Here is a 14,251-nt window from a genome sequence, read left to right as displayed (position 1 = left end):
AAAATACCATCATTCGGTAGAGGGCGACAACAATGTATATAATTTATTTGAGTGATCGCAAGATGTCGTACGAGATTTAAATAAAACCTAAAATTCTGAATTATAAATTCCGTAAGAATATCAAGATTTCACGCAGCGTCAAAAATTACGTCAACCTCACGTAGATTATTTTTCGCTCACTTCCGACACGACGTCACACTGCGTCGCGGAAATGAATTTTGACGCCAGACACAAGGGAGCCAATATGACAATTTCCGTTAAGATAAAGACGGCGTTCCAATGTAATATTTTTGTATTTTGTTCGGTCATGTATGAATATAAGCCAAAATTACATTAATGAAAATACATGTCACACTTAATCGATGACGTTAAAAATCGAATATATAAAACTATGATAATTCCAACGTCCATATGGCACAGTGCACTGACTTAACGATTATTTTATGATTAGTAGTCGAAATGACAGTTATTAAATACGGCCTGGGTGAATTTTATTCACTCGAAATTGAAAATAAATTTAATCTCCAACAAATAAACGGGACCTACATGTTTACAAGATTAAGTTGAATTTTAAATTAAACTTTACAATCGGATTTACCGTGTGTTTGATATAAATTATCATTTATAAAGATAACCGCGCAGAATAAAAAAAAGCTATCCGTCGAGAATATTAATACTTCAAAGACTTCGATAGAAGCCCGTTAAAATACTTCATTGTGGATTGAAACGGTTTGCATCAGATATATTTACTTATGCATTTCCTGATTAAAATGACTAACGTGTTATTATACTCATCTGAAGTATCGAAAATAACGAACGAAAGATGTAAACATAGGACGACGGAAGTTTCAAATAATGCATTTTCGTCGTGACGTCAATGTTACGTTACGACGACGATCGAGCGTCTTATCTTCACGCAACGACGTGATTACGTCATCCGCATCGGAAGCCTCTTTCTCTCTGTGCGTCGCGGTTACGCAGTGAAGAAAATGACTGTCCGAAGTTAGGGCAGTGAAGGATAACGGTCAGATGGCAAGAAATATCGATTATTTCAATAGTAAAAATAGTCCAATTGAACCGAAATTTGCAGGGAATGTAAATTACCGCACGAATGTTTTACCGAGCAATTTTGGCACCGTTTGGACAATAAATGGCCGAGTTATTGACGAAATTATAGGAATTTTGTCCGAAGTTAGGCGCTTTTACGGTACGAAACTACATGAGACCTAACGAATTTTGCATATGTTATTCCTAACCCTCACCTGACTATGCCATCCAAAAAATTCGTCGATACGACGTCACAAACACGTCATAGGGCTTGCCAAAGTACAATTACGATCGCCCGAAATGGCATCTGCGCCGCCGATAACGAACTCGCTTACGCCGGATATCTCTCACCTATCGTGATGACGGGAAAACGAAAGAAAGGGACGGACTAAAAGTAGGCACTTGCAAATTAGGTACTCTGGTACTAGACTAGCCTTGTGCACTGAACAATCTGCTTTAACTATTAACCTGTAAATTACAGATAAAACAGTAGTTTACTGCAGTTAGGATTATATTCTTTGTTACTGATAATAAAAGCTCAGTTCTACATCTGTTGGTCTGTTCTTAGTCAAGCCAGGCTATCTGTCAGGAAGCAATCAAGCAAGCACAGCCCTGAACTTATTAATGTCTCTGTCTTTTATTAGTGATAATTGCCATTTTCTCTATTTTTCGAAGTGCCTAGCATATGTGGTGACCAAGCGCGTGCGACTGCCTTTAATACTACGTTTTAAATATTGTTATTGAGTTTGCCCGTTGCAATTTGCGTTTTCAACATTTAATTTGACCATTTTTAACAAATTAATTATGTTTTTAAAGGGTATTACGTCCTTTTTTTCCAAAGTGCCTAATTTGGAAGTGCCCGTCCCCGAAAGAAATAGCTTACTCGATTTCGGGTGATCATCTGCGCGTTTTGGACGACCATCCGCATACTTTGGTGGGCCTTATCACGCCAATGTGACGTCGAAATGACGTAATTTTTCGATGACGTAGTCAGGTGGGGGTTAAGATTGGCATATGCTAAAATTGTTGAGCCAGATTCAGATTCAGATATTTTATTTCCGTCGTGCATGAAATTATGTAGCGACATAAGTAATAAGAAAAAAAAAATGCTAACAAAAAGATCAATTGAAATAGAAAGGCACACAATATTTCCACAATTGACGCGGGGCCGCGAAAGACTACCAGAGTCATCGTGTCAGCGACACCGTGTTTGCTGAGTTCAACAGCAGATGACGTCAAATAAAATCAACTAATTATTCTTTAACAAAAATGGGAATACAATTTGGCAAAATAAAATCGAGAGAGTCAAGAGATTACTGATTATAGTAACTAACTGTAGTAATTACTGATTAAATAGTTAAAGTCAGTTTAGCTTATTAACGTAATGCTCAGATGAGCGCAGAGAAAACAACATGACGCTACAAATTTCAGATAACAGAAGGGGAATTCCCAACAATCGCCAAGGGGAAAATATATTAGCAGTTCTGGGTACATCAATAATATTCGGGCGAGAGAGAAAACCATTTCGAAGTTATAGTAATAAAGAATAATTGATAATTATTAATACATAATGGAGGAAATTAATCATCAAATATGCTTTTGTTTTAGGTATAAGATTTATATATACCGGTACCGAGTTGCCAGACTGGATTCCATGGCAGGTGCACGCCCGAGGGCGCTAGCGCTCCGCAAAAATGCACGCGAGCGAAATCAATTTTGCACGCCGAAAATTTGCAATTGCTCACCAATGTAAATCGGTTTAAATGGTTTTAAAATCAATAATCCAGTAATATAAAGATGCCAAAATATTATAACTCCACAATTGTCGACAAATACCAGCCTGCAAGATTTGGTCTGATCAATGACATTAAACAACATGATAGGCAACTCTGACGTCACTCCATAAGACTACAGGCAAAACATTGTATTTCATGATACGCTCCAATGCACATATTTCTCGTCGCCTTTCGCGTCCGTTTTCCGCTTGCTTTTGCTACTCGGCGTCTTTTTTACGTGTAGTACCTGTCTTTTTGCGCCTGTAACGAAACAAAATAATCTCTATATCTAAGAAGTTTTGCTTACTTGGAAAGCTGGAATAACAGGCAAGCTGTAAAGAGCAATTCTGGACATCATAGACGTTTTTTTTTATCAGAGAAGATTACAAACGCAATAGCGGAAAGATTTGTGTGGAACATTTTGCAGATAATGACAAAGTTCAAAGTTAGTAATTTTAATGTTTGCGCTTAATCATTGAAATTTTATTTAAAGAGGGTGTCATACAAAACTGTGCTGCGATACAATTCCATAACACAAAGTTTGCACCTATCGAACTTGCTTTTGTAGGTGAATTTATTAGACATATTACATATTCAGTTAATCGTAGGTAACATTGCTGGTACATAATGCATCATAGAGGTTTGTTTAAATTTAGGAATTTAGCCCACTAATTAATATTATCTTCTATGCAGGAGGTTGCAGGGCTGAATTCAACTTGCAGCCTTACCGATCACCTGACGATGCTCATTTAGTTTGGCTCGAGCAAGTCTCCTTGAAATGCTTGTGTGGATGGAAACTACCTATATTTTTTGCCTTCCTCCGATTTTAGACAAATTTATTCTGAGGAATTTCGCATATAATTCTCACTGATTGTTGGCTGTTTATAATTCCTATTGATTGTGAATTCTGATTATAACAATGAGTTGAAAATTTTTTTACCTAATTTACTGGCACCTTTTTCCTGTCAATACTCCAAGCTGAGGTAATAAACATGACAATACTTTTATGTCATCTGGAAGCAAAATATGCACACTAATTAATAGTTTGGCACATTGAGATAATACATCATGACAGAAAATACAAGTTAAAGATATGTATGACCATCACATGGTAATTAAAATTAAAAAAAATTAATAGGGGCTGTGGAGTATGGAAAGTTCAAGACAAAGAAAAAGACAAATGTTCATAGCTCATGAACTCTCAATTTTGCCTCCATTGCTTTGTGAAGGCCAATATATTTCGAGTGGCTGAATTGGTTTACCTTCATGATAGCAACGATTTTGTATTTAATATAGCGAGATGTTTTCAATTTAATTGAAGTGATATAATCTCCCAAAGCAATGCTTGAATTGTCTAGAATAGATCAGTGGTGTCAAACTCATGGGTTTTCGAGAGCCGCATTGCATTTTGAAAATTGTAAAAAGAGCCGCAAACAGTTTTTGATAATGTATACTTAAAAGATATTTTTAAGATAGTTTTAGTTTGTGACATATATTGTGATGCAACTAAACAGTTGGATTAAGTTTTATTATTTTCTTCAATTTCAAATGCAATTACATATTAATATTTGCATTCCACTATTATTGCAACATTTGCAAGTTACAGTATTTATTATAAAAAATCGTAAAATTCTATGTACAACCATCAAAATCATTTTTGAACAAGCTTTGAATAAGGAAAGAATAATACATACACTAAAAATAACTTAATCTAAATATATGAACCTAAAATTAACAAAAATACTACAGTATAAACTCAATGTTTTAATAATTACATTTGTCCTGGCGTTTGGCATCTTTTTTGTGTCACCAGCATACTAAGGCCAATCTGAAATGATTTTATAGTACCAACTCTAACTAACGAGGCCACATGATCATGGGTTTATCTGGATCTTTACGAATGTTTAATTAATTCCAGTAATGCAAAAAAGTTACTTTTATCATTTCATGTATAGATCAGTAAAAAAACAAATGACAGATTTTTTCGACAAGACATTTCGCACTACATTGCGTGGCATAGGATTGCTTGAATTATTATTGATATTGATTTTTAGTAACTAAGTCGTTGTATAATTATATTAATATACAAACACATGGAAATTTTCTGTTCGAAGTTGGTCTTCGAATTTGTCATATTGACTGCTGAGCTTATTGTGTTTTTTGATTGTATTGATGGAAATATGACAAAATAAACAATGTGCTTCAGAATTTTGTGAAGAGCAGAAATGTTACAACTCCCATTTTCTTCGAAAATGCCACCTTCTTCATGTACTTTGCGTTTAATTTAATTACTCAAGTGTTTTATTCAAGTATTCTTTTGCTAGCTTGATGTGTATTCTTAATTGGGCCAAAATGTGGACAAAAAAAATCAATATTCCAAGACTACTTTCAGTAAATTGTTTTCTGTGTGAATAATCAATTTCACTTTAGAAGGTTTGAAAAATCTATTACATTTAGATAAGAAAAAAAAAACTTCCAAAATACTATTACAATTATTGTTAATCGAGGGCCGCACTGGAAGTTCTCTGGGGCCGCGAGTTTGAGATCCCTGGTCTAGATTGAAGTTGTTCAAAAAATATATGATAGTATTTTATCATGAATGATGATTATACCCCTTCCGGAATTTCTTCTATAGTACTACCAAAAGTTGATGAACCAAATATAACACAGGTGCAGTGAGGTACCCGTAATCCTCATTTCCAAAGCTGTTTTAAGTATGTCTGGCGTGTTTTGTGCCTTTTTACAAATAAGACCGCTTAAGCAATCTTACGCTTTGGAATTTTTAGTTATTTTCCTCAAGCCCTGCAGGATGTGGGGGCCATACACAACTCTACCGGAGGGTCAAATGTCTTTGCATGCCTCCATAGGTTGTTTTTCTATTGCATATTTCTATTTTCAATTGCATTATATTTCTTGGAATCACACTGTCACTGATATGTCGCCAGACTTCTGATATCTCCCCGTCTGCTATAGTTGAATAGTTGAAAGTTGAATAGTTGAAAGTTTTGCTTATGTCGGCTTAATTTCTTGATTGATATACTTACTATTTCTGCTATTGCCTCTTGTGCTGCAAGAGTCTCACAATGCTTAGACAGGTTTGTCCACAACTTTCACATCTGAAGAAAGAGAGGAGATTTATTAATTTTCGTTAAGAATAAATAAAGCAGTCTATATGATTCAGAATGGAAAAGCTAATAAATCCAATATCTCATGTTTTATTTAAAAAATATTTTACTGAATTTGGTATATAAACCAACTAATAAAAGGGTTTAGTCAGAAAATTACAAGCATTCGTGGCTCCAAATACTTGAGAAATCAGACTATACAATATAGACCGGTATGAGTGAAATGTTAGGTGAACTTGTTAACACTTTGATTCAATACGCAAATAAAAGTGAATGCGTAATAGTATGTTACAATGAGCAGCAATCAACAATGAGTATATATCCTCACTGATTAAAAAAATCTAACTGGAGGTGCATGAACTATTTGAAACCATAACGGGTAAGTAAATATGTAATTTCGGCAAATGGGCAACTACGTACCGTACTGAATTAATAACTTCGTAGTATTTGACAAAGGCTGGCTTTCCCACATGTACTTAACAGTGCGATGCCCGGGTGTGATATACAACAATAGTATTCACCTTACCTTTTACCGATTTCTTTTTACCCCAACTTTCAAAAATATCATTAAAATCGACAACAACTGTCAAAGCAGGCACGAACACCATTCGTGCTACGCCTTGAAAGCAGCACACATCCGCTCGTTTTCGTCTCGTCAAGTATGTGCATTGGAGCGTGCTATCGAATACGATCTTCGGACAAAAATGCCGGAGTTGCGCATCATGTTGTTTAATGTCATTGGTCTGATCGAAATATTGCGAAGCAAAAAGACCATGGACCTTTCCCCAATCTTTGACCCGCGAAAAATTCCTCTCATTGTTACGTCCTTTTTTGCATCTTGCTGATTGGCCAATGTCACGAAGTAAACAAGGAAGTCGATGCTCGGGGAAAGATCCATATCGTGTTGAATGATAGGAAATAGGAATCCCGTGAGAATAGTTATGGACGAAAAGATCGCCTCCGCACCAATGGCCAAGTACGGCTCTGATTCAGCGTATTTTTCATACAATAATTTTACACGATTTTACTGAACAGTACCGGTATCTGAGGTTGTTCAAACACTCCCAAAATTAGTGACAAAGTATGAAAATAATGTTTGGGGTCAAAGGTCAAACGTCCATTTTGCTCTAATTTGACGTATTTTTTATCCATTAATTCTACGTAAAAACACTACCAAAATTAAAGACAAAGTATATCCATTTTGCTCTGGTTCAACGTATTTTTTATCCAATAATTTTACGCGGATGTACTGAACAGTACCGGTATCCAAAGTCGCACAAACACTCTCAAAATTAGCGACAAACTGTAGAAATAATGTTTGGGGTCAAACGTCCATTTTTTCTCTGATTCAACGTATTTTTTATCCGATACCGGTAATTTTACGCGGATGTATTGAGAGGTATCTGATGTCAAAGTCAGTTGCACGCGAGTGCAGTTGTTTTGCACGTCGTGAGCTATAATTGCACGCCAGGAATTCTTATTTGCACGCGGGAATTTCTGATTGCACGCCCGATTTCTCGTTCAAAAAGGCCATGAAATCCAGACTGGCCGAGTTGCAGTGCTACAGCAAAGAAATAACCGAATGCTCAGGATATTCAAAATTATACATCAACGAATAGTGATATTGACAATGCCGTTCGCATTGCAGCATTGTTTTTATATTTTGGAAACAGTGCAAAAAGAAACAAATGAAGACAATATAGGTGTTTTGCAGTATTCATCTTTTCACAAATCTGAAGCAGATAGTCCAAACAAAGGCCAAATTACTGAGAGATATAAGCATCAAGGTAAAGATTTTTTAATGCTTGTTTAAATGGATAATAATTTTTAGAACGAATAGAATCAGGAAGCGTATTCCATAGTTTCACACCCACAAATTTTATAGTGTTTTGTGTAAGATTAGAAGAATAAGGGGTTACATAATAAGAGCTGTTGGTAGCAGATCGAGTTGCATATGAATGTATAGCACTTTGTTTAAAAAAATAATTAGTGAATGCAATAGGCAGTTCATTATTCTGATGCTGATGCATAAATTTTAGTACTTCAATTTTATAGATATCTGCCATTTTAATTATTTGCATTTTATGATAATGGGAGTCTAATTTTGATCGAGGTCCGGCATTAGTAAGTGCACGAATTGCCCTGTTTTGCATTATTTCATGCGATGTAATGAAGTTTTGTTAGCTGATCCCCAAGCTACGATGCCATATTGAATATGGGACTGACACAAGGCGTAATAAACTAAGCGTAATGTTGACATTGAAGCATACCGTCTAAGTCTATAAAGCATCCCTATAGACTTGGATAATTTAACAACAATGTTGGATATTTGAATATCCCATTGCATTTTACTGTCAAGGTGGATGCCTAAATATTTGTAAGAATTGACATTCTCAAGAACAGTGCCCCCAATTTCAAGTTTTAAAGTAACCTTGGTTTTTCGTTTTATTGGTGATATTAGCATGGTCTTTGATTTGTCAACATTAAGAGTTAGTTTGTTAAGTTTCATCCAATTAGCTACTTTATTTATTTCAGTGTTTACTCTCGATTGAAGAATATCAGAAGACTTGTCACTATCAAGAAGATTTGTGTCGTCAGCGAAGAGTTTGGAAAAAAGTGTGGTGCTTCGAGAAAGGTCATTGATGAAAATATGAAACAAAGTCGGTCCTAAGCAAGATCCCTGTGGGACGCCGTGGGTCACAGGTAACGCCGGAGAACAACATTTACCCATTTGAACATATTGAGATCTATTCGTCAGGTAACTATCGAGGAGTTTATTTGCCACTCCTCGAATACCATAGTGCCATAGCTTGTGGATTAAAATTTTATGATTAACGGTATCAAAAGCTTTTTTGAGATCTAAGAATGTTGCGCTAACATATTCCTTCTTTCCCAGTTTATCATAGATATGGGATATTGTATCTAAAATTGCATGTGAAGTCGAATGTTTACTTTGAAAACCAAATTGAGATTTATTTATTACCTCATGCTTTATAAAGAAGTTCATTAGCCTTTTATGGATTAAACGCTCAAATATTTTATCAATAGAAGATAGAATGGATATAGGTCTATAGTTTGACAACTGTTTTTTATTGCCAGATTTAAAGATCGGAACCACTCTGGCTATCTTCAGTGAAGATGGGAATATACCAAATTGAAGGGAATTATTGAAAAACTCTGTTAGACATGGAGATATGATGTCCACAGCATACTTGAGGAAATGACAGGGAATGTTGTCTACCCCCACTGCCTTACCCGCCTTGAGACTCAAAATTTCAGTCGCCAATTCGATTACTGTAGCTGGACTCAGAAATATGGATTGATTTATTCGTTTGCCAAGATACATTTTAAAACCGACCATATCATTAGAGAATTTACCAGAGAGGCTGGACCCAACAGTTGAAAAGTACTTGTTGAATTCTTGTACTATGAAATGACTATCCCTAATGATGCAGCCGTTATCAAGATGAATTTCATCAACATTATGCCTCAATTTATTCTTTCTGGAGGTAATCTGATTAACGATTCGCCATGTAGACTTTGGGTTGCCTTTGTTTTGAGCGATCAGGTTTTTTCAGGTAGCGAATACCAATTAGTATTCCTTTGGAAATCCATGGCTTGGGTTTTATTTTTTTTTCACGACGCGACAACGGTCTAAATGGCGCATGGCGGTGGATTAGAGCAGCAAAAGAATTTGTGAATTCTTCAAATAATGTGTCAAAATTTTGAGAATTCAAGTCCAACGCAGCAAAGTGATTATTAATCAGGTCGAGTGTATCTGACCGAAATGCATCAATGGAAAATGCAGACATATCCCTTATCATGACAAGCTCATTGTTGGTTGATGGTTTGATGCCATTAACACAGCATATTAAAGGAAAGTGATCAGTGATGTTGGATAATATAACATAAGGATCTAATTTTAGGTGAGTCATGTTGGTATATATATGATCTATGAGTGTCCTTGAGGTTCTGGTAACCCTTGTAGGCTTTGTAATAAGAGAAATAGTGTTGTGAGCAACAAGCATATTAATATAATTGGTGATTTGGGGACAAGGTCTTGTTGCAAGTAGATTTATGTTGAGATCTCCCACAATTATAAAATGTTTTTTTGTCAATTTGGTGAGGCAGTTTTCTAATATGTTTGTGAAAGCAGGAATATCGTTTCTTGGGTGTTTATATATAATGCCAATGGTCAACCTTTTGGATATGTTTTCCAAGTCTATATCGAGCCATATATCCTCACAGTTAATATAATTTAAATGATATTCAGTAGACTTTGTAAATTTGATATCATTTCTGATGAAAGCACCCACTCCGCCTGCCTTGGAGGCAGACGGTGTGTGTACGAATCTATAACCGTCGATGCTTATATTATCAAAATTATTACTATATAATTTGGTTTCGCTCACTGCCATTATATGGGGGGAGGGAGATAAATTAGACAATAGCGTAGTTAGTTGATCAATATTTTTTCTAATTGACCGAATATTAGTGTGGATAATTGTCAAGCCCGAATTAGTTTGGATATCTTTCAGATCAGTTACTTCAATGTTGCTGCAATCACAACCACTATTTGAATTTAGGTATTTTAAACTATTAGAAACATTATCACTATAATCTAACAAATAATCACAATGATTCGGCATTTACGTATATGGAAATATAAGAAATGGAACCAGAATGAATAATTAATAAGAATATCAATTAATAAGAAATAACTATAATACAATGACCTACTTTATAGAGAGCAGGTCGTCTTCAGTGATGATAGGGATGGTAGCCGTATTAGAATTTTTTTTATGAGGACTTTTCCATTGTTGGTCCACAGGAATTTATAACCGCACTCTTGTTTCAGTTCCCTGGCTTTGTAGAACAAATCTTTGTTTGTGTCTGTGAGGTTTTCTACAACGAATACTTTGGTGGTTCTGGGAAAGTTCAAAAATATTGTAGAGATGTCGAGAGATGTCAGTTTACGACGATTCATTAGTATTCGGTTTCTCGTTTTTCTGTTGACAAACTTGGCAATAATTGGAGATGGCCTTTTTTTATTGTTTTTCGACATTCTGTGGCAATTCGATACATCAATGGATTGCAAAGGAACTTCAATTTTCTTACAAATTTTAGAAATTAGGTTTTCACAGTCTTCCCCGTTAGTGTAGGGTATGTTATGAAATTCCAAATTGTCCAACCTGGAGCGACGCTCTTGATCTTGCTGCCTTTCTGTGAGTATGTCAACTTCCTCCTCTAGTTCTTCCACAAGTTGTTCCAGTTCCGCTACTCTTTTTTTAGTTTTCGTTGCTATCTCATTGAGCTCGTCTTGGTTCGATCTGAGCTCATCAAATTTTTTTGACACAAAATCCTGACTCTTTTTGATTTCGTGTATCTCGTTCTTGATCTCACGGAAAGATGATAATTCGTATTTGATCTCATTCATAGACTCCGTCAGTGATGTTATTGACTCCTCCAAATTCAAGGTATTGGTGGTGTCCTGGGTCACATTGAAGCTAGATTTAATGAGATGTTGCTCAATGATGGCAGGAATCTCAAGACGAAGGATTTTCAAAACTGTACCTTCCAGTACAGATACCAGATTAGTGATGTCATCAACTTCAATTGTTGAAGTCATTGTAGCAATTGAACGCATCTGTCGGTCGGTTGGACTTTTGCGCTTTGGTGGTACAGGAGGAACACTGGACTTGTTTGGCGTGTTCATCTCTTCGTTCACCCACTGCACAATTATTAATACTCTTCACAAATTGTAGAGGTTACATCCTTAAACCAGTTGCATTATCTATATTATATTTCAATTTATTCAACTATCATCTTAATTATACAGCGAATAATGCCAACTATAAGTGCATGTGGTACTAAACTATACCAGACCCGAAGTTGAAACTCCGTGAAAACATTCATTGCGCCGTCTAGCATCCCAAGACAGTACAGCAATAACGATCCGTGTAAAGAAAATCCGTGTTATCCATCGAATAGAACAATTCAACGCTTAAAATTACAAAAAAAACGCATCAGAGTTTTTTTTTTTTTTTTTTTAAAGGTCCACGTTGTGGTTTCATAACAGTTTTGTTAAAATAAATAAATGATGAAAAAATAATAATCATAGAACATAGTTACATATAATAAAAAAAAAATATATTCGTAAACATCATTCAGTATTATCCAGCCATTTATATTATTCCATTGTTGATTCCAGATTAAATTTCCCATGTTCATCAGTAAATATACATTAATTTATATGTTTTTAATTTATAGCAGAAAAATAAAAATTTATACAATTAGTCATAGATTCTTACAAATTACGTCTAGTTCTTTTATAAAACTAGGATTATGTCTAAGTTGTTCTATATTTCTCCTTGCTAAAAGGGATTTTCTAATTCTTGTTATGACATTATTTACACTTGGATTAACATTTTCAAAAATAACTGCATTACGCTCTAACCATATTTTATATCTTGCAGTACACAGAAGAAGTATGACTGCATTACGTTCAACTAATGATAAATGTGAAAAACACTGATTATTTAGTTCTAGTAAAATACATGTTTTATAAATATTTTTTAACTCGCAATTGTTTATTTTTAATACGACAGAAAAAACATAATCATATACATTTTGTGGAAATGCAGTTCCAAAATAAATGAGATATAAATTCTGGTTCTTGAGAACAAAGTACACATAAATCATTTCCAGTAATATGTCTAATCCTTGGTTTAACTTTTAGTGAAAGAATGTCCCACATAAGTTTATAATTGAAAGTTTTCATATTATTAGCCAATATTTTACAATGTATGTTTGAACAAGCTCCTTCCAAACTACCATCTCTAAGAAACACTATTCTGTCACCCCTCTTCAAATTATCAACTATTTTATTATAAATTATTCGATGTTTCCCTTGTTCTAAATCAGTTCCAGCAATGTTATATTGCAGAAGGAAAGTAATAATGGCTCCATAATATCTATTGCGGCAGTTGCTCAAAATTTTTCGAGACATGTCTGTGAGGTTGTTATTGGCCGACCAAAGTTCAAAATGAGTTACGTAGCTCGATCAGAATATCAGGGCCAACAACGTGATATTTTACTAAAGTTTCGATTAATTGAATGGGAATCTTTTTCCGCTTCATTGCATATATTGTGATTTTCATTCTGTAATATTTAATAATTGTGTTGCGCGTACATTTTTAGAGGAACATTCTATTTAGAGTAGCATTCTATTATCATTATTGTATATGTTGATATGAATTGCTGCATCCAATTTTCTGTGTTCAAACTTGCAAATCTATACGTCTAAAATCATGATTATTGTATATACTGATGAAAAATGCTACATTCTCTGCCTACGTTGAGTCCATACGAAACTGGGACCCTATATGTGGGCAATATGGATTATAAAAATTGATAAGGGACTGAACAATAATGAAAAATCTTTCACAACTATTCAGATTCTGGAATATGATATTTTGTAAAGTGGAGATCATTTAAACTCTGTATTATTCCAAGTGTTTATAATTAGTGGTGTCACTACTCACCTAACATTGTACTTCTGTCATTCAAATTGAAATTCACTATTACAAATTGTATGTCTATTATATCATATTTGATCGAACGGGTCCTAGGTATATTTATATATATATTATGTATAGTATATTGCAGCTTATACTCTTCTTTTGAGCACACATGTCTTGAGTACTTCCTGTATATATTATACAACTCGTTCGGGCCTACTGTGGTTCTAGACATCATTGAATAATTTCCTCCTGGTCTCATAATCCATCATTATAGTTGTGGAATACTACCAACTCAATAGTACATCCTGTTAAAATGTGAAAATCTTTTCGCATCTGTAGCCAGTGGCTTGTTCAATCATAGTGTCCATTATAAATCAACTATTTACTCAATCATAAAACAAAATTATATTTCAATCATTTAACATTAAAATAAATCCTCATACACAACTGGCAATGTTGAATGCCAGTTGTGTTTAGGTTGAATTGCTCTACATTCGAGACCCTTTGACTTGAGAAAATAATCTAGTAGGCCTACTATTCCCTAGAAATCATTTTCCTCCTATTTATGTACAACTCGCCAATGGTGCTTTTTATATTCATATTTTGTGATAATGAAATTACGATACTGCAATATATTTTACTGTTACATCAACTCATATTATTATAATTGTTTATATTTTTATTTATCATTCACTTGTCCTCTTATATATCACTAAAACCCCCCAAGCAAAAAATATTATACATAATATAAAATAGTGAATATGGGGGGAGCTGATTCTGA

The 14,251-nt window shown here is 34.6% G+C and overlaps 2 protein-coding genes across 2 annotated transcripts in view; both read right to left on the bottom strand.

Annotated features, from left to right (window-relative positions):
• LOC120341917 (uncharacterized) overlaps positions 1-14,251 on the bottom strand; it is a 60,545-nt gene that overhangs the window by 36,044 nt on the left and 10,250 nt on the right. The gene's annotated exons all lie outside the window — the stretch shown is intronic.
• Positions 10,064-11,663, bottom strand: LOC144427256 (uncharacterized). Its single transcript, XM_078116144.1, has one exon. The coding sequence runs from the start codon at positions 11,661-11,663 to the stop codon at positions 10,689-10,691; it is 975 nt and encodes a 324-aa protein (XP_077972270.1). The 3' UTR covers positions 10,064-10,688.

Source organism: Styela clava, chromosome 1 (genome assembly GCF_964204865.1).
Source record: "Styela clava chromosome 1, kaStyClav1.hap1.2, whole genome shotgun sequence".
NCBI classification, from domain to species: domain Eukaryota; kingdom Metazoa; phylum Chordata; class Ascidiacea; order Stolidobranchia; family Styelidae; genus Styela; species Styela clava.
This window is presented reverse-complemented; position numbering and strand designations above follow the sequence as displayed.